Here is a 17,432-nt window from a genome sequence, read left to right as displayed (position 1 = left end):
ACCCGGAAGTGGGCAGCCGCGCAGCGCAGTCTCTCGGGCCTGTTTGGGGGCCCCTGACTTAGCAGTCGGGTGACGACTGCAGTCAGTCCACAGGCCTGGCTACTCTTCAGAGAGCAACAAGCTGTCTGGGCAAATGCCTCTCTGAAAGCTTTGGGAAGCAGATTGCAGGTTTGTTGCTTGGCCAGAGAAGCCACTCCTGGGAAGGAGGGACACTCCAGCCCCTGCCGTGGGTCCCACCCTGGTGCTGCATTCTGCACCCCCCAGTCACCCCCTGGCAACAGACTGCGAGGCCGAGAGCACCAAGCTACACAAGGGCAATTTATTGGCTAGCTATACTTTAGAGGGGGAGGCCGGTGGGAGTGGGCTCTGCTACGTGTCTGGCTTGCGCTCTGCGTCTTGTTCTCGCCGTTGCTGCGACTGGATCCGCAGCTCTTCGTCCAGGCGCTCCTTGGCTCTCACCACCTGCAGGGCACAGACTTGGCACTCAGAAACTGCTGCTGTTGCTCCAAAAAGACGGCAGGAGGCCAACACACACAGAGGGCGAGGGCAGCGGCTGTGCCAAGGGCATCCGCCAGAGGGCTTTGAAAACAGCTCAGGAGCAAGCAAGGAAAAGGGGTGGAGGAGGAAATCCCGGCTTTGGGGCCTCTTTGATCTCTGGGAACCCCAAGGAAATGAGGGGCTTGGCTAGAAGGAAGTGGGCACAGGGCAGAGGTCGCTCAGGCTGACACTTAGGACACACTGCATTTTATGTATTTTGGGTAAGTTTGGATCTCTGAAAATGATGCTCAGCTTGCCAATAAGCTACAAGAAAGGGAGGAAAGCCTCTTAATTGTATCCCCTCCACCTAAGGGACTGCCAGCCCTGAAAGCACAATCTTATTGTATTATTATAGATGATGATAATCCCTGACAGGGACTCGTGGCAGCTTGCAGATAAAACAAGAACAGCTAAAAACATAGGGGGAAATCACAATCTTTAAAAATAATAATCATTAATAGAAATATATACAAACTTCTACGTGTGAGGGGAAGGAGCAGTTTCCTGTGGCTTCCTAGGGGGAGGGGGCACCAGCACAGTTCCACCTCCCCAACTCACCTTGGACTGCAGGTAGAAAGAACCCCCCACGGATTTGTCGTTCACCTTGAATAAATGCTCGTAGTTCTGCCAAGGAAAAGCAAACAATACGCGCATGACCAAACTGCCCAGCGGCACGATTAATTGCCCCGTCCCTGCCACGCTCTGGGAAAAACAGTGGACCAAGGGAAGTAGGAGAGCAGCCCAGCTGGACTGGAAGGAAAGGGCCAGCGTTCTGCTCCCCTCGCTGGCTGGCTAGAGGCCTCCAGGGAGCCCACAAACAAGACCCCCTGCCCCCGCCATGCACTCCACCCCCTGGTCTCTGCAGGTGGAGGTACCATTTAACTGTCATGGCTAATAAGCACGGGTGGCCATTTCCTCCTCTGTGAGTTTTAATTAATATCTTTTGAAGCTACCTAAGCCATGGGGTGACTTGTGGCAGGGAGTTCCACTGATCCACAGCCCTTCTTGATGTTGCTGGACTTGGGCTCCCATCAGTTGCAGCCATCCTGGCCAGGGGTGGAGTAGGGCTTAAGAGTGTCAGGCAGGGACCTGGGAGACCATGGTTCGAATCCCCATTCTGGCCACAGAAGCTCCCTGGGTGACTGGGCTACTGCCTCTCAGCCCAACCCACCTCACAGGGTTGGTGCGTGGATTAAATAGGGGGGGGGGAGGGGAGAACCATGCAGGCCACCTCTAGCTCCTTGGAATAAAAATGCTGGGATATAAATCCAAGGAATAAACAAGCAACATCTGCAGGAAGGCTGCATGGCTCAGTTGTGAAGAGACTCAGCTTTGGGATCAGCCACTAAGTTCTAGCCCTATGAGAAATCCTGCTTCCCAATGTGCCTCGTGAGGTTTCCACAGGGACCGGGGGACCCAAAGGAACACGAATGCCCACATGGGAGAAGGCTGCAAGGTCCCTGGTTCAATCTCACTGGCATCTCCAGGTCGGGCTGGGAGAGACTCCGGCCTGAAATCCTGGAGAGCCGCTGTGGTCTGTCAGTGGGACACATTCATAGAATTGTAGAGTTGGGAGCCGAAACCCCTTGCGGTGCAGGAATCTTTCTGCTCAATGTGGTGCTCAAACAACCCTGAGATTAAAATCTGTCTCATGCTCTACTGACTCTGAGCTCGGTGGACCAATGATCTGACTTGGTATAAATTATTATTATTATTATTATTATTATTATTATTATTATTATTACTACTATTATTTATTCTTTATACCCTGCCCATCTGGCTGGGTTTCCCCAGCCACTCGGGGCAGCTCAAAACAGAATTATTATTAATAATAAAGCAATCAAACATCAAAAACTTCCCTAAACAGGGCTGCCTTCAGATGTCTTCTAAGAGTCAGATAGTTGTTTATTTCCTTGACATCTGACAAGAGGGTGTTCCACAGGGCGGGTGCCACCACTGAGAAGGCCCTCTGCCTGGTTCCCTGTAACTTCACTTCTCGCAGGGAGGGAACCACCAGAAGGCCCTTGGAGCTAGACCTCAGTGTCTGGGCTGAACGATGGGGGTGGAGATGCTCCTTCAGGTATACAGGACCGAGGCCGTTTAGGGCTTTCAAGATCAGCACCAACACTTTGAATTGTGCTTGGAAACGTACTGGGAGCCAGTGTAGGTCTTTCAGGACCGGTGTTATATGGTCCTGGTGGCCACTCCCAGTCACCAATCTAGCTGCCACATTGTGGATTAATTGTAGTTTCCGGATCACCTTCAAAGGTAGCCCTACGTAGAGCGCATTGCAGTAGAACAGTTTCCTGTATCCCTATACAAAAGCTCTGAAAGCAGAATTGTGGGTCTCAATCACCAAGGAATGAGCCTTGTACTCTCCCCAGCAAGCCTGAAAAGTTGGTATTTACCTTCTGAATGTCCTCTGGGTTGAGCTTGCAGACGTTGAGGATCTGCTGGGCCTCCTGCAGGCTGAGGCCAGAGATGCTGGAGGCTGCTTCCGACTGAGGCCCTGAGCGCCCTCGCGCGTCTGCCGCTGCTTGGCTGGCTGCTTGGAAAGAGGGCCTCGGTTACCCCTCTCGGTTCCCCCACTCTGGACAGCGGGGCTGGCAGTGCTCATGACGCAAACGGGCTCAGGGTGGCCTTGCCAGCTGGGCTGTCCTTGGGAGCTGCCCAGCCCAGGGTCACAAGGCTGGCGTTGGCCGACCCAGAACTTGGGAGACGTCAGTGACAGCTACTTGGGACCCCCCACAGGGAAAGCCACGGGCCACATTGCGCCAGGTCAACGAAGCACCTGGGAGCAAGAGAGGCAGCCCACAGCGTCTCTCCCCCCCCCGCCCCCCCCAAGAAGCATGGCAGAGGAGAAGGGGCAACCACATGGCACTTGTTGCAAGAATTTATGCATAGGTTTTAGGGGGTTTGCCCCTCCAGCAGATATCATGCACATGCAGCCCACTACCAAAATCAGCACAATCACTTTTGTGACTTTTGTGATTTGTCCCCGCAAAACACTTCACCACAGTTTCTTCCTATCTATTCAAAGGGCCTCTGCTGCACAATGCCAAATGTAAGAATTCACTGATCAATGTATCTATGTACTGGCTCACTAGGAAAACTTCGGAAATTCATATAGACATGTGAGCTCAGCAGCCCCTCTGCCTGAGTGATAATTCCTGATACCTGAGTGCCAGACCGGTAGCCGTTCCAGAAATAACAAACCCAGATGAAGACAAAAGGGTGGGATGAACTTGGCTGGGAAACTGGGAAATGTAAATATCTCTTTTGTTACACTTGATGGGTGTTTGGTGGAGGGCAAGGAGAACCATGGGGCAGGGTCCAGGATACTCACATTACTGCCACCAGACCTCCCCTTTCATGATGTAACCGTGATGTAGTTTGGGGGGGGGGTGTAACATGGGGATTAGCAGCTAATAAAAGTTTGGGGGCTCTTTTGTTGGGGCTTCCATCTCGTTCCACCTGGTGGCAGGTGGGAGTCCTGTCGCGACAGTCTTCAATAAAGACCAAGCGTCCTGGCTGCTCTTTTGCTCTGGTATTCCTGGCTGGTGTCCTTGTTTTTTGTCCAAGGGAGTCCTCAGATTTCTCCATTAACACACTCACCTGCGAACTCCTGCCGCAGCGCCCGGGCAAAGGCTCTGCCCACCACCTGCACCCCTACGAGGACGATCTGCGCCAGGTACTTGGCCTGCCAAGGAAAGAGTCACCAGGGTCAGGGCACTTGCCAGGCAGTTGCCACCCCTTCCTGCTTTGTTGCTGTGCCACTCACTTGACCAGCTTGCTCCTGCCCTTGGGAACCAGCCCCCTTCAGTGCTCGGATGGCAACGGCCACTGAGCCCCCGCCCCAAGCCTCTCTGCTCGGCGTTTGGGGGGCAGCGCAAGGCCCACCCCAACCCCGAATGGGGATGCCAGGAAGCTGCGGGAAGGGGGGCACTTAGTGGGGACCTGAAGTTCTCTCTCCGGGGGGGGGGCGGGTCCTTAGGGTGGGGGTGGCCCCAGAGGAAGAAGCCCTGGTCACGGGGCGGGGGAGGGGGGAGGAAGAGGAGGCCCAGGAGGCTGGAGACTTCGCTCAGCCCTGGCCAGGGAGGTGAGGAAGGAAGGAGGGACGGAGGGCAAAGTAGGGGGGTGGGCTCACGCTGCACGCACATCAAGGGACCCCGGGGGTCATCTAGTTCAGCCCCCTGACACATTTCCGCCCCACGTGGGGCTCGAACCCGCGACCCCGGGGTCCAGAGACTCGAGAGGCGCCAAGTCTCTCTCTGGGCAACGGGAAGCAAATGGAATTAACAGAAGCAAAACGGAGGCGGCGGGGGGGGGGGGGCAAAGGGAGCCCCGGACGCCTGGGTCCCTTCCTGGGGCTCCGAGGGAGGGGGCGGGGGCCAGGGAGGCGGGAGGGATCTGGGGAGGCCACGAGGGTCCCCTCCGTGTGGGGCTGAGCGGGGGCGGGGCGCACTGCTCGGACGCCTGGGTCCCTTTCCCGAGGGGGGGCGGGCGAGGGGCTCCCGGACCCCCCCTCCCTACCCCCTCTCCGCCCCCCCCCCGACTCACCATGCCTCTCCCTCCCTCCTTCCCTCCTTGGGCGGCCCAAGGGCGAGATGATCCGGCGGCTCCCGGGGAAGGAGGGCACCATAGAGACGAGCCGGGCCGGATGGAGAGGCCCCTTCCGCCTTCGCGACCGGAAGCGGACCCCGTAGCGGCCTTGGGGCCTGGAGCGCCACCCCGGGGTGGAGGGCGGCCCCTGGCGGCCGGGAGGCGCGCGCAATGCCGGGATCCCTGCCGAGTTGGAAGGAAGGGTCACCCAGTGGCCATCTAGTCCAGCCCCTCGACGCAGGAACCGCGGCTAAAGCATGCCTGGCAGGCGGCCTCTTTCTGAAAGCCTCTCATAGAATCATAGAATCATAGAGTTGGAATAGACCACAAGGGCCATCGAGTCCAACCCCCTGCCAAGCAGGAAACACCATCAGAGCACTCCTGACATATGGTTGTCAAGCCTCTGCTTAAAGACCTCCAAAGAAGTCGTCCGAGTCTCCGAGGGGCCTGGCTGCAGTCAGAGCAGAGCAGGCAGCCCCGTCCAGCAGTCCAGCGCCCAGTTTCCCACCGCGCCAGCCAGTCCTTCCTGGGACCTTTCTCTCTCCTCCGTGGGTGGTGCTGGCTGGGTTGCACTGGTGCCCTTTGGGCAGTCATCCCTTCCTCTTGAATGGCGCTTTCCCACCCTCCCCAAGTTCTGGACACCTGGGGCCTTTGCAGGTCTTTGCTTACCTTTAAGAAAGGTGGACTCGCGAAGGAGAGTCCACCCCCCCCACCGTATGAGGAGCTGGAGCCATGGAAGTGCGTACTTGGGAGGGGCACCCAGAGGCCATCTAGTCCAGCCCCTGCCATGCATGCAGCGGGGACGGGATGAAGCTGTTAAAAGCACAGGAGCAGAGGGTGGGAATGTAAAAAAGTGGAAAACTTATGGGAAATGATATATAATGAGATGAAAAAGATGTTGAAATATACATTTATTAAGAAACCAGAAGCATTTTTACTTGACATTGTAGGAGATGATATTAATAGACAGGACTGTAAGTTGTTTTTATATGCAATGACGGCAGCCAGAATATTATTGGCACAAAAATGGAAGCAAGAAGAATTACCAACGATAGAAGAATGGTGGATGAAATTCATGGACTATGCAGAACTGGATAAATTAACAGAAAGGATTCGAAACCTGTGGGACCAGAGATTCTTAGAAGACTGGAGTAAATATACAAACTATTTGAAAAGTAATTGTGATGAACAGATTACGCTAGTAGGACTGTAAGAAGTTTTGTAAGGACTATCTGAAATATTGCAAGAAAGACTATGAGGAGAATTATTAGTTAATGATAATTAAGAGTAATAGAGAAATTAAGAAATGCAGAATAAGTGATAAAGAACGGAAAATCATCAGAGGTTGTTGACGGAAGTCTAAAACATTGTATAATATAAGAAATTATGTTGAATGATTGTTGAAAATGATATGTAAAAAAACCCAATAAAAATGTATAATAAAAAAGAAGAAATATAATAATAATAATATTAAGGTGGCAACTCTGCCGGTGGCGCCGGACTAGCAGGCGCAGCAAAAGGTGGCATTTTCTTCAGGGAACAACGTCCGAGTCTCCGAGGGGCCTGGCTGCAGTCAGAGCAGAGCAGGCAGCCCCGTCCAGCAGTCCAGCGCCCAGTTTCCCACCGCGCCAGCCAGTCCTTCCTGGGACCTTTCTCTCTCCTCCGTGGGTGGTGCTGGCTGGGTTGCACTGGTGCCCTTTGGGCAGTCATCCCTTCCTCTTGAATGGCGCTTTCCCACCCTCCCCAAGTTCTGGACACCTGGGGCCTTTGCAGGTCTTTGCTTACCTTTAAGAAATCAAAATTGTACGTGGAACTGCGCAACCAGTCTCAACCGCGTTTCATGGTTTGGGGATTTGGAGTAGGTTGAAAATGTGTGTGTTGCGGCTGGACCCATCAGTCCCCCCCCCCCAAGCGCATACCCACAAGGTCAACCGAGGACACAGCTAAAGGAAAAGGCTTTTGGGTGGAATATAGGGGGAAGCTGCCCCGTCCACTTCCAAAAGAGAGAACAAAGGAGGCTCTGCTTTGTCGTGGGAAAGCTTTTTCTTTTATCATGGTTTTTCCTTTCTTGACTCCTCTAACCACAAGGGCAAATTTTATGTTTAATACGGCTGCTTTGCACTAAAGCAAAAGCAGAAAAAGAGCTGTTTTGATGCAAACGCTGCACCCTTTGGAACAGGGGTCAGCAAACTTTTTCAGCAGGGGGCAGGCCCACTGTCCCTCAGACCTTGTGGGGGGGGGCAGACTATATTTTGGAAAAAAATATGAACGAATTCCTATGCCCCACAAATAACCCAGAGATGCATTTTAAATAAAAGGACACATTCTACTCATGTAAAAACACGCTGATTCCTGGAACATTTGCGGGCTGGATTGAGAAGGTGATTGGGCCGGATCCGGCCCCCAGGCCTTAGTTTCCCTACCCATGCTTTGGAAGGACAGGAGCAAAATGAAAGTATAGAAAGTACAGACAGGCGAGGACTGTCCCCAGGTGGGAAAAAAACCATGCTTACAATGTGCTCCAGTGTGCGTGCAGTCCTCTTACATGCACATTTATAGTGGATTTAAATTTCTTGTCCAGTTATTCCTGGATTGGGATGAATCTGAATTTAATGGGGGTGAAGAGCAGCTGTTAGAGGAGGAGATCATGGGGCAACCCCAAAAGGAATTGAGGCACGAGGGGCTTCAAACCCACAGGAATCTCCTGCGTGGACGAGCCCAGGATTTGTCACTGGAAAAACCCAGAATTCCCGAGCCTGACTTCTTTCTTGACCTGACCCAGCTGCTTCTGGACTTGGATCATAAGAAAAGCCCTGCTGGATCAGGCCCAAGGGCAGCAGTGCACAGGAACTAAGGAAGGCAGGCATTTGCTGTCATGGAGAAGTGAGAAGAGGTTTTCCCCTGGGAGAGTGGCACCCCTTTTCCCAGGCACAGAAGCCACAGCCCACCGGCCTGAAAGTCTGCAAGGGAGAACCAGGGTCTGTAAGGCACCCGTTCCGAGGTGCAGAAAGGTCTACCAGGCTGGGACAGGTGCTCTCCATCCCTCTAGGCGGGGAGAAGAGTCGCTTTGGGGAGAAGGCTGGTGTTTTGAATAACAGACACAAGAGGCAAAAGAGCTGAAATCGACATTCTTTAAAGTTACACTGGCAAGGCAGACACAGAAGGCGAGCTTTGCTCCGAGGACAAGCCTGGTGAGGCAACCCTAGAGCTGCAGGGGGCAGAAGGAGCCTCCCAAGCAGCCTTCCTCCGCTCCCGAACGAGTTTGGAGACCCCCAAAGCCACACGTCCCTCGTGGATGGGCCCTCCAGAGGGGCTGGGGGCCTGGCAGGCACACGGCAGGTCCAAAAGTCGACCTGGGCTCAGCAGCCAGAAGTGCCAGTCAGACTGTCAACGTGGAAGCCGACGCAAACGTCTGCCTGGGGGGCAGGAAGCGGGGCAGCAGCCCAGACGAAGGAGGGTCCAGGGGGAGGAAGGAAGATTCAGCGGGCAGGATCTCCTTGGCATCTTCGTCGAGGCGTGGGCAGGCGGTGGCCCAACCCAGGGTGGCAGTGTTGGCGCAGAGGGGGGGAAGAGGAGCCTGGAAGTCAGCCGGCTCCTCCCAGGGGGGCCTGAGGTCTGGGCACCCTCCAGTCCACGGAGGAGAGGGTGGCTGCAGGGGGTCATTCGGGCAGTAAGGCCACTGCGTGTGGTCCCTGGTCGAAGCGTCCACCGTTAGTCCTACGGAGCAGGAGAGGGAGAGAGAGGAGGGATGGATGGATGGGAGAAGCCAGACTGGCCACTGCTCTGGGGCATCTCTTGCGCTGGGGGTGCTGGGAAGGGCACCCCTGCCCACAAGACCACCCTTGCCAACTTGAGAGGGGAAGGGACACGGGATATACCCCAGAGACCACCAGCCCCCCCACCCCGCCCAGCCCTGGCATGGGGAGGGGGACATAGCTGTCAACATTTCCTTTTTTTAAAGGAAATTCCCTTATACCGAATAGGATTCCTCGCAAGAAAAGGGAAAAGATGACAGCTATGGAGGGGGAACAAAGCTGCGGAGGATCAGATCAGAGTGCCCCCCTCCCTCATAGAACTCCCAGCGGGTGCCTTTTGGACCACAACTCCAGCAGAGCCCCCTGGTGGGTTACAGCGCAGAGCTGGGGGCAGAAGCAGCCCTAAGGCACCAGGATGGGCACAGGCGGACTGGCACGGCTCTCTTCCCCCGGGGCATGGCGCTTCTGGGGGGCTCCTGCCCAGCTCTTACCCACTCCTCTTCATCCACTCCTTCGAAGGCGTCCTGAGGCAGGGGGTCGTCTCGGTTGCCCAGCTTGGCCACCATGGCATTCAGGAGCTGCAGGGGAGCCAACCATTGCCAGGATGTGGGCACGAGAAGGGCTGATGCGTCTGCCACCCCCAAGACCTTCCCCCTCCTCATGGTGCCCCCACAACACTTCTCTGTTGGGCGCATTTCTATCCCTCCTTTTTCTCCCTGAGGAGCTCAAGAGGGCAGCCGTGGGTCTCCTTCTCCCCCTCTGATCCGCCCAACAACCCTGTGAGGAAGGCTCGGCTGAGAGGTCACCTTGCGTTCTTCACCACCAAGTGGGGATCTGAACCCTCGTCTCTCCCAGCCGGACACTAACCACTATGCCACACTGCCTCTCACCCGCTCCGTGGTCTTTTGGACGGGAGATGCAGTTGCTGAGTCTGAGGTGCCTCCCCAGGTTGCATTTGCCTTGCCCCCCCAGTGCCACAGCCGTGGGCATCAGGGAGAGCTTGCCAGCCCCCTCCCCTCCTTCCCCTGCCCCCCAAGCCAGAGCTGCCAGCCCCGCAGGGTCCTCACCTCCTCCTTCTTCTGCTCGTCTGACTTCTCTTCCAGGTAGACAGAGGACGGCACGTATTTCCGGCTGGGAGCCTCCTTTGGGGCTTCGCTCACTGCGGAAAGAGGTGGCATGGCAGGTCAGCGGCTGAAGGGGCCTGGAGGCAGATCGCCAGGGGGCCCTTTCCTCAGCCACAAACCCACCTGGGGTCTCTCCAACACAGGAAAGGCCTTTCCATGGCCAGAGGGGAAACCTTTCACTGAGCTTCCTTGGAGGTCTTTAAGCAGAGCTCAGGTGGCCAACTGCCAGGGATGCTTTGGCTGTGATTCCTGCACTGGAAGGGGGGGGGGGACTAGATGACTCTAGGGCTTCTCTGGGAAGAACTATGGAGAAAGAACTGGAAATTTACTGCCTGTGAAGTACTGAGGGAAAATCTAATCAAGATGTTTTATACATGGTACTTAATACCTACCAAAATAGCTAAAATGTATATGACAAAAACAAATCTGTGCTGGAGGTGTGGTAAAACAGAGGGGATACTTATACATGTTTGGTGGACCTGTGAAAAAACCAAAAGCTTCTGGAATATAGTATATGACAAGCTTAAAAAAAAATGTTTAAGTATAACTTTATGAAAAATACAGAAGCTTTTCTACTAGGGATAACAGACACAGGTATAGCAAGAGAAGATCAGAAAATATTCCTCTAGGCCACAGGAGCGGCAAGGATCCTAATTGCTAAAAAGTGGAAAAAAGAAATTGTGCCAACAAAAAAGGAATGGCAAGACAAACTGTTAGAGTATATTGAACTGGCTAGATTAACAGAGGCAATGAGAGATCACACTAGACAAGAATTTCAAAAAGCATGGGGGAAATGCAGAGAATACTTCACAAAACAGCGCCCTAAAATACATACCTGGACTTGTTTTGATTAATGTCTGCAGGAGACTTTGTGGATATTTAAGTTATAATTAGAAAAATCTTAATAATTGTTCATAAAAGAAACATCTTATAAGAAGTAAATAAGGAGGCCAGATACAGGATAAAGGAAGTCTTTTATTTGGTTGTTTGTATTGTTGTATGTTATGCTTGTTGTATGTTATGTTCACGTCTAATGAGGGTGGATTTCTGTATTGGGGGTGGGGGGTTTATGTTATGTTGTAAATAAAACTTCCAATAAAATTAAAATAAATAAATAGATGACTCTAGGGGTCTCTTTCCAGCTCTACGATTCTATAAACCCCGAACTCTCTGCAACAGCAGCCCCCCCCCACTGATGCGCTCCCCCTCGCCCCCCTGCCACCTACCTGGGGTCATGTCTTTCGGCCGGAGGCTGACCTTGCGGTGCTGACCGTCAGAGCCGCCCAGCCAGGCAGCGGCCGACAGGGCTGGTTCCCACCGCACCTCCGTGGGAGGATAGAGGTCGTCCTGGAAGAACTCTTTCTGTGGGGAGAAGGGGCAGGACAGGAGCACGGAGGGCATCAGTCCATGGGTCACTCAGCCTGCGCACCCCACATGGTGGGAAGGTTCGGGAGAGAGAAAGGATTCATTCGTGTGCAGAGCCTAACCTGTGGAACTCCCTCCCACCGGAGATGGCGATGATGACCCCTGACTTTAAAAGAGGACGAGACAAAATCATGGAGGGGAGGGCTGCTTAAAGCCATCCAGGTTGGGGGGCCACCAATGCCTCCTGGGGCAGCTGCTTCCATAGTTTCCCTGTGTGTAGGAATGATTGCTGGGTGAGGAGCACACTCCCTGCCCGCGGGCAGCCTCAGCTACCTCCACGCGTGACCTTGGGGTGCGGGGCACACTCCCCCTCACAGATAAAACCACAGCTGTCTGAACATCTTGCCCTGTCTAACCTCTTGCCATCTCAGTAGTCTGCGGTGTCCTGTCTGTGACCTTTGTCTCCTTCATCATACACTGTGCAAGGGGGAAATGACACGGTGGAAACAGGTGCCAAAACAGCTTTGTACCACCCCATGATCTCGGGACTGGAAGATGTGTAAAGGTCACAGCCCAAAATGTATCTGCCTGGGTTTGCATATTGTGTCAATAAAAGGAGCCTCCACAGAGCTGGCCGGCAGCTTGCTTGCAGCTCACCTGTGCGCAGCTCACCTGCATTATCAGCTCCTGCCTTATGTGTGCCAGGTGAAGCAGTCCTTCCTTTTATCTGCCCTGAATCTGTGGAACTCCCTCCCACAAGAGGCAGGGATGCCTACCAAGCTAGATGGCTTTAAAAGAGGATTTTGCAAATTCCTGGAGGAGGAGGAGGAGAAGGCTCTGGGTTGCTCCTAGCTGGGATGGCTAGGAGTGGAGTAATTTGTCTCTCTTCCTTTTGGTCCCTGGCCAGCGATGGACGCTGAGACACTCAGGTCCTGCTGCGAATACTCGCCCGGCTGGGCCTGTTCCGAAAAGGAGCAGGGTCACTCTGGGAAGCTTGCAGAGATGCCAGCTTGGGGTGGCATTGTGGCTGGGGGTGGGCAGGGCAAAGGGGCATGGCATTGTTTGGAGAGGGTGACAAGACCTTTTGTGGTGCTGCCTCTATAGTCTGAGCCTTCCCTCCTCCTCCCCTGCCAGAGACCAAGGGCCCAGAGGCCCAGTACCCTACCTTCACCCGGGGCACCCGGAAGGCCACGGGCTCAATGGAGGTCTGGCGGAGGCGCAGGGCTCTGGCAATCTCCACCTCCCGAACATCACACTCCGTCTTGGGCAGGAACTGGTAGCCCTGCAGAGGTCAAGAGGTCAGGACCTTGCGGGGACACCTTTCCCAGAGCGCGGCTGCAAGGCCACAGCAATGCTCTCTGTGCCTCCCAGGGTCTTTGGAAGTGAAGCAGGGGGCACATCTGGGCACCCACCACGCGCCAATTCGCACTCAACCCTTTGGGTTGTTACTCTAGTAATTCCACAAGTGCTCTACCCAGAACAACCACAAGAGGGCAGACCAGAAGCAGGTTTTGCAGACCAGATAAGGGGGCAGAGAGGAGGAGTCAGCCCCCTGGAACTTCACTGCCCCAAAGGATGCAGTTCTGGTTTGTCACAGGGACTGATGCCCGTTCCCCTTGGCATTCCCAGTAACAGCTCAAGAGGCTGCTGGATTCCTGCTCATTCTGTCTCCCACCCCTGCGTTTCCCTGGCCCCCACTCCAAATTCAGGGGTCCTCCCCACTTGAGCCAGGAGATTTTGCTGACAGCTGCTCTGCGGGCATTTTCTCCTCACCTCCAAATCTTGCAAATCCACATTCTTTCCTTTTTTAAAGGAACCAAGCCATAGCCCTCATGGCTGCAGAGGAAAGGCCAGAGAGGTGGACTGAATTGAACAAAGACCCCCCGGGGCAAAGGGGGGTGACTTCCCTTACTGCACGTGGCTCCATCTCTCCCAGGGACATAACTGCTGCCCAGATCCCCCCCCTCCCCCCGCACCGCTGCCACCTTACCTTATGGGGGTCAGAGGACGGGAAGCTGTTGCACTCCAGGAAGAAGGGTGCCTCTGGGACCACCTCGTAGATGTACACCCTGGTATCACCCTAAACATGTGGCAGAGAGGAGAGGCTTTGAAGGGCGGGGGGCGGCCTGCCTTCCCTGAGCAAGGGGGGGCGGTCTGGGATCCAAGTCAGAAGGAATGGGGGCAGGGAAGGTACCGAGAAAAGGGGTGCCTGGGCTGGCCTCAGGGTCAGAAGAAGCTGCTCACCCAGCCAGCCTCATGGTGGCCAAGCCCCTCCGGGACTCAGCGCCAGGAGGCTGGCATGACTCTTCCCACCCCCAGATCTGGAAAGTTGACAAAATAGGCCCTGTGCTACCCGAAAAACAAAGAACGGGTTTTCTAAAGTTTGGGATCCATTTAAGCAAATGCGTTGAAGCCACCCTTCCGTCGAGGCTCCTATGGAAAAAGCTCCTTGGCTCATGTGCTTATGAAGGGCCACCGTCTGGACATATAATGCTGTTTTTGGAAATTCCACCCACTCCCTCCTCTCTCCTCAAGGCCTGCCTGCCTTCCTTCCTTCCTTCCTTCCTTCCTTCCTTCCTTCCTTCCTTCCTTCCTTCCTTCCTTTCATCCTTCCTTCCTTCCCCTTCTTGCTTTGATTTCCCCCCTTTGTTGTTATTTCTTGTTGCATATTAGAAATGAAAATAAAAACAATTGCAAGGAAAGGAAAGAGAAAAAGGAAAGAGCGAGGCTGCTCACCCAGCCCAGCCCCTGGTGGGGGGCAACAACTGCGGACTTCAGCAACAAACAACAGCCCCCCTCCCCAGTTCCTCGCTTTCCCCCCTTTCCTGTCAGCCAGAGAGATGCTCTAGGTCTGCCCGGTTGCTCTAGGTCTTCTCCCCCCCCCCCCGCCGGCCTGACCCTGCAGGCCATTTCTGCTGCTGCTGCTCCTGGAGGATCAGGCCCTGCCCACCCACCCCGCTCACCTTGCCCGTGAGGAAGACCACGCTGGTGTCTGCGTCGTAGAAGGGGATGAGGGTGGATGGCGAGACATCGAGGCCAACCGTGGCCACCGGTGGCCCCAGAGACTCCGCCGGGTGGAGGGAGAGCTGTCGCTCGCTGCGGCTGCGGGAGGAGGAGGAAGAGATGCTGCTGGGATCGGGGCCAGCTGGGGCTCCTGGGAGGCAGCATTGGAAGGAGGGGGGAGCCGGCATTTTCTCATCTCCGCCAAGCTAAGCAGTTGGCCCCTTATCTCTCTCGCCCTGACCTAGCCACTGTGATCCATGCGACGGTCACCTCCAGACTGGATTATTGTAACTCACTCCACGTGGGGCTGCCCTTGAGACTGACCCAGAAACTCCAGCGGGTGCAGAATGCCGCGGCGAGACTCCTTACGGGGTCCTTGCCGTGGGATCACATTCACCCGGTGCTTTACCAGCTGCACTGGCTCCCGGTGGAGTACAGGATCAGGTTCAAGGTGCTGGTTTTAACCTTTAAAGCCCTATACGGCCTAGGACCCTCCTACGGGACCGCCTCTCCTGGTATGTCCCATGGAGGACCTTACGGTCTTCAAATAAAAACATCTTGGAGATCCTGGGCCACAGGGAGGTTAGGCTGGCCTCAACCAGAGCCAGGGCTTTTTCAGCCGTGGCCACGATCTGGTGGAACGCTCTGTCACAAGAGACTAGGGCCCTGCGGGACTTGACATCTTTCCACAGGGCCTGCAAGACAGAGCTGTTCCCCCAGGCCTTTGGCCAAGCCACAGTCTGACTCTCTCCTTCTGTAATCCTCATAGAACTGTAGCCCAATGGTTGCCATTAATTTGATTCTGAATTGATTTTAGAATGCTGTGTTACTTTTAGTGTTGTTAGCCGCTCTGAGCCTGGCTTTGGCTGGGGAGGGTAGGATATAAATAAATTATTATTATTATTATTATTATTATTATTATTATTATTATTATTATTATTACCTGTCAAAGCCCGACACTAGCAGGTATTTGCCTCCGCATACCCAGACGATGCGAGCGCCCCGTCCACCTTCAGGCCCCGGGCCCTCCTGTGAAGAGAGACAGATGCCTCAGAGAGCAGGGGCCATGGCTTCTCTCTAGGTCCTCCCCCCCAAGACAGGAAACAGGGGCTGCCAACATGGCCCTCCAGGGCTGACCCTTGGCACTCTCCCCAGGGTGAGGCCACCTGCTTCTCCGCCAAGCCCTCCCTCGTAGGAACCTGGGAAACTGCCTGACACAGAGTCAGAACATTGGCCCGCCCACCCCAGCATTGCCTGCACTGACTGGCAGCAGGGAGACCATGCCCCCCTCTCCCTCTCCCCCTCCTCACCTCTGTGCATCTCTTCCTGCTCTTCCCCGCGACTCACCTGCAGGGGCTGGGAAGCTTTTCGGGGCTCGTAGACCCTCACTCGGCCATCCTTGCAGACGGTGGCCAGGCGGCGTCCATCGGGGCTCCAGGCCAAGCTGAAGATCTGAAAGGCCCCCAAGAGGTCAGTCCCTGCACTCTGGAGGGTTGGCCAGTCCCAATCCTTGGGCACCAGGGGGCTCCCTCCAGGTCCAGCATCCTCTGAAGGGCACTTCTGGCGCCTCTCCGCACAACTCCACACAACTTGGCTGGCTTTCATTTTAACATGGCAGGCTGTGCCCTGTGGAACTCCCTGCCACTAGAGGGTGAGGCAGGAACCCTCCTTCCCTCCCTCTGTGCAGATGCCTTTTTAAAAATTTACATTATTTTTGACAGGCCTTTGTAATACAGTGGAACCTCGGCTGTCGAACACAATCCGTTCCGGAAGACTGTTCGACTTCCGAAACATTCGACGACCAAGGTGCAACGGATGGACAGCAAATTCCACTGAGAAAATGGAGAAACGCAGCTCGGAAGACGTTTGACTTCCGAGGTGCGTTTGAAAATGGAAGCATTCACTTCCGGGTTTTCGGTGTTCGGGTTCTGAATCGTTTGGCTTCTGAGACGCTCAAAAAACGAGGTTCTGCTGTATTAACTTTTCTTTTTAGCCGCTTGGAATTATTATTTTTACAGACTCCTTCCTTGGTTTTATTCTCATACACTGCAATAAATGCTTTTTAAATATAAAATTGTGGATTGTAAGTATGCAAATAGGGGTAAAGTCACCAAGGGGGGGCGCTGTCTGGTATGAACTGGTGGCGCATGGAGGGGGCTGAGACCCCCCTCTGCTGGTTCTGCTGCCCCCCCCCCTTGTTGCAGAAAGGGAGGGAGCCAAGCTGCTTGCTGGGCCTTCCTACCTGGTCCCTGTGTCCCTCCAGCCTCAGCACCTGCCTGCCAGAGCGCAGGTCCCAGATCCGGACGCTCATGTCATAGGATGAGGAAGCCAGGATGTCCGCAGCCAGGGGGTGGAACTGGATGGAGTAGATCTTCTCCGTGTGGCCTGGGGGGGGGGAGAGAAGACGCCTGCTAGCTGGGCTCTAAGCTAGCCAAACCCCCTCGGGCCAGAGGACCAAGGGAGAGAAAAGCCGGGCAGGGAAATGATATACAATGAATTGAAGAAAATGTTAAAAATAATTTTTGTAAAAAAAAACCAGAAGCCTTTTTATTAGGTATTTTAGGTCAAGACATACCAAAAGAAACGAGGGCTTTATTTATGTATGCCACTACAGCAGCAAGAATGTTGATTGCACAAAACTGGAAGACTGGAGAAACACCAACTAAAGCACAACGGCAAGAGAAGTTGATGAACTATGCAGAACTGGCAAAAATGACAGAAAAAGACAACAGAGACTTTGAAAAAGATTGGGAACCATTCATCTTATATTTGCAGAAACAAAGAAAGGCCTGATGGCAGGATTTAAATAAACATCCACATTATTAGCATCAGGAAAGGTTTGGAAGATAGTGAAATAAGATGATATATTTATTTTTATGTTTTTAAGGTTTGATGTTATGTTATTAATAACCTTTCCTGTTGAGAGATAGGAAAGTGGGTGTAAAGAGAAACAAACCAGAAACGCAAGTTGGGGGAAGTCTTGCAGGGGAGGGAGGGAAGAATATACAGTAAACGTTAAGAATTTGAGATGTATGTAATAAATGAA

The 17,432-nt window shown here is 54.1% G+C and overlaps 2 protein-coding genes across 3 annotated transcripts in view; both read right to left on the bottom strand.

Moving 5' to 3' along the window:
- Positions 1-305: 305 nt before the first annotated feature.
- PAM16 (presequence translocase associated motor 16) lies at positions 306-5,265 on the bottom strand. Its single transcript, XM_077918756.1, has 5 exons — positions 5,098-5,265; positions 4,153-4,237; positions 2,946-3,082; positions 1,096-1,161; positions 306-462 (listed from the first exon to the last, which is right to left on the bottom strand). The coding sequence occupies exons 1-5, from the start codon at positions 5,098-5,100 to the stop codon at positions 370-372; spliced, it is 384 nt and encodes a 127-aa protein (XP_077774882.1). The 5' UTR covers positions 5,101-5,265; the 3' UTR covers positions 306-369.
- Positions 5,266-8,256: 2,991 nt separating this feature from the next.
- The window catches only part of CORO7 (coronin 7), a 101,244-nt gene continuing 92,068 nt past the window's right edge, over positions 8,257-17,432 (bottom strand). For both annotated transcript variants that reach the window (XM_077918753.1, XM_077918754.1), the window contains exons 19-28: positions 16,629-16,771; positions 15,734-15,838; positions 15,330-15,415; positions 14,347-14,485; positions 13,374-13,463; positions 12,549-12,665; positions 11,245-11,380; positions 9,962-10,053; positions 9,386-9,472; positions 8,257-8,856 (exon numbers count right to left, since the gene is read on the bottom strand). In XM_077918753.1, coding sequence (XP_077774879.1) covers positions 8,851-8,856; positions 9,386-9,472; positions 9,962-10,053; positions 11,245-11,380; positions 12,549-12,665; positions 13,374-13,463; positions 14,347-14,485; positions 15,330-15,415; positions 15,734-15,838; positions 16,629-16,771 — 1,001 coding nt within the window. In that variant the 3' untranslated portion in view covers positions 8,257-8,850. The remainder of the gene's footprint in view (positions 8,857-9,385; positions 9,473-9,961; positions 10,054-11,244; positions 11,381-12,548; positions 12,666-13,373; positions 13,464-14,346; positions 14,486-15,329; positions 15,416-15,733; positions 15,839-16,628; positions 16,772-17,432) is intronic.

This window comes from Podarcis muralis, chromosome 14, assembly GCF_964188315.1.
Source record: "Podarcis muralis chromosome 14, rPodMur119.hap1.1, whole genome shotgun sequence".
In the NCBI taxonomy this organism is placed as follows: Eukaryota; Metazoa; Chordata; class Lepidosauria; order Squamata; family Lacertidae; genus Podarcis; species Podarcis muralis.
The sequence above is the reverse complement of the archived record's forward strand: the minus strand, read 5'-3'. Positions and strand labels throughout refer to the sequence as shown.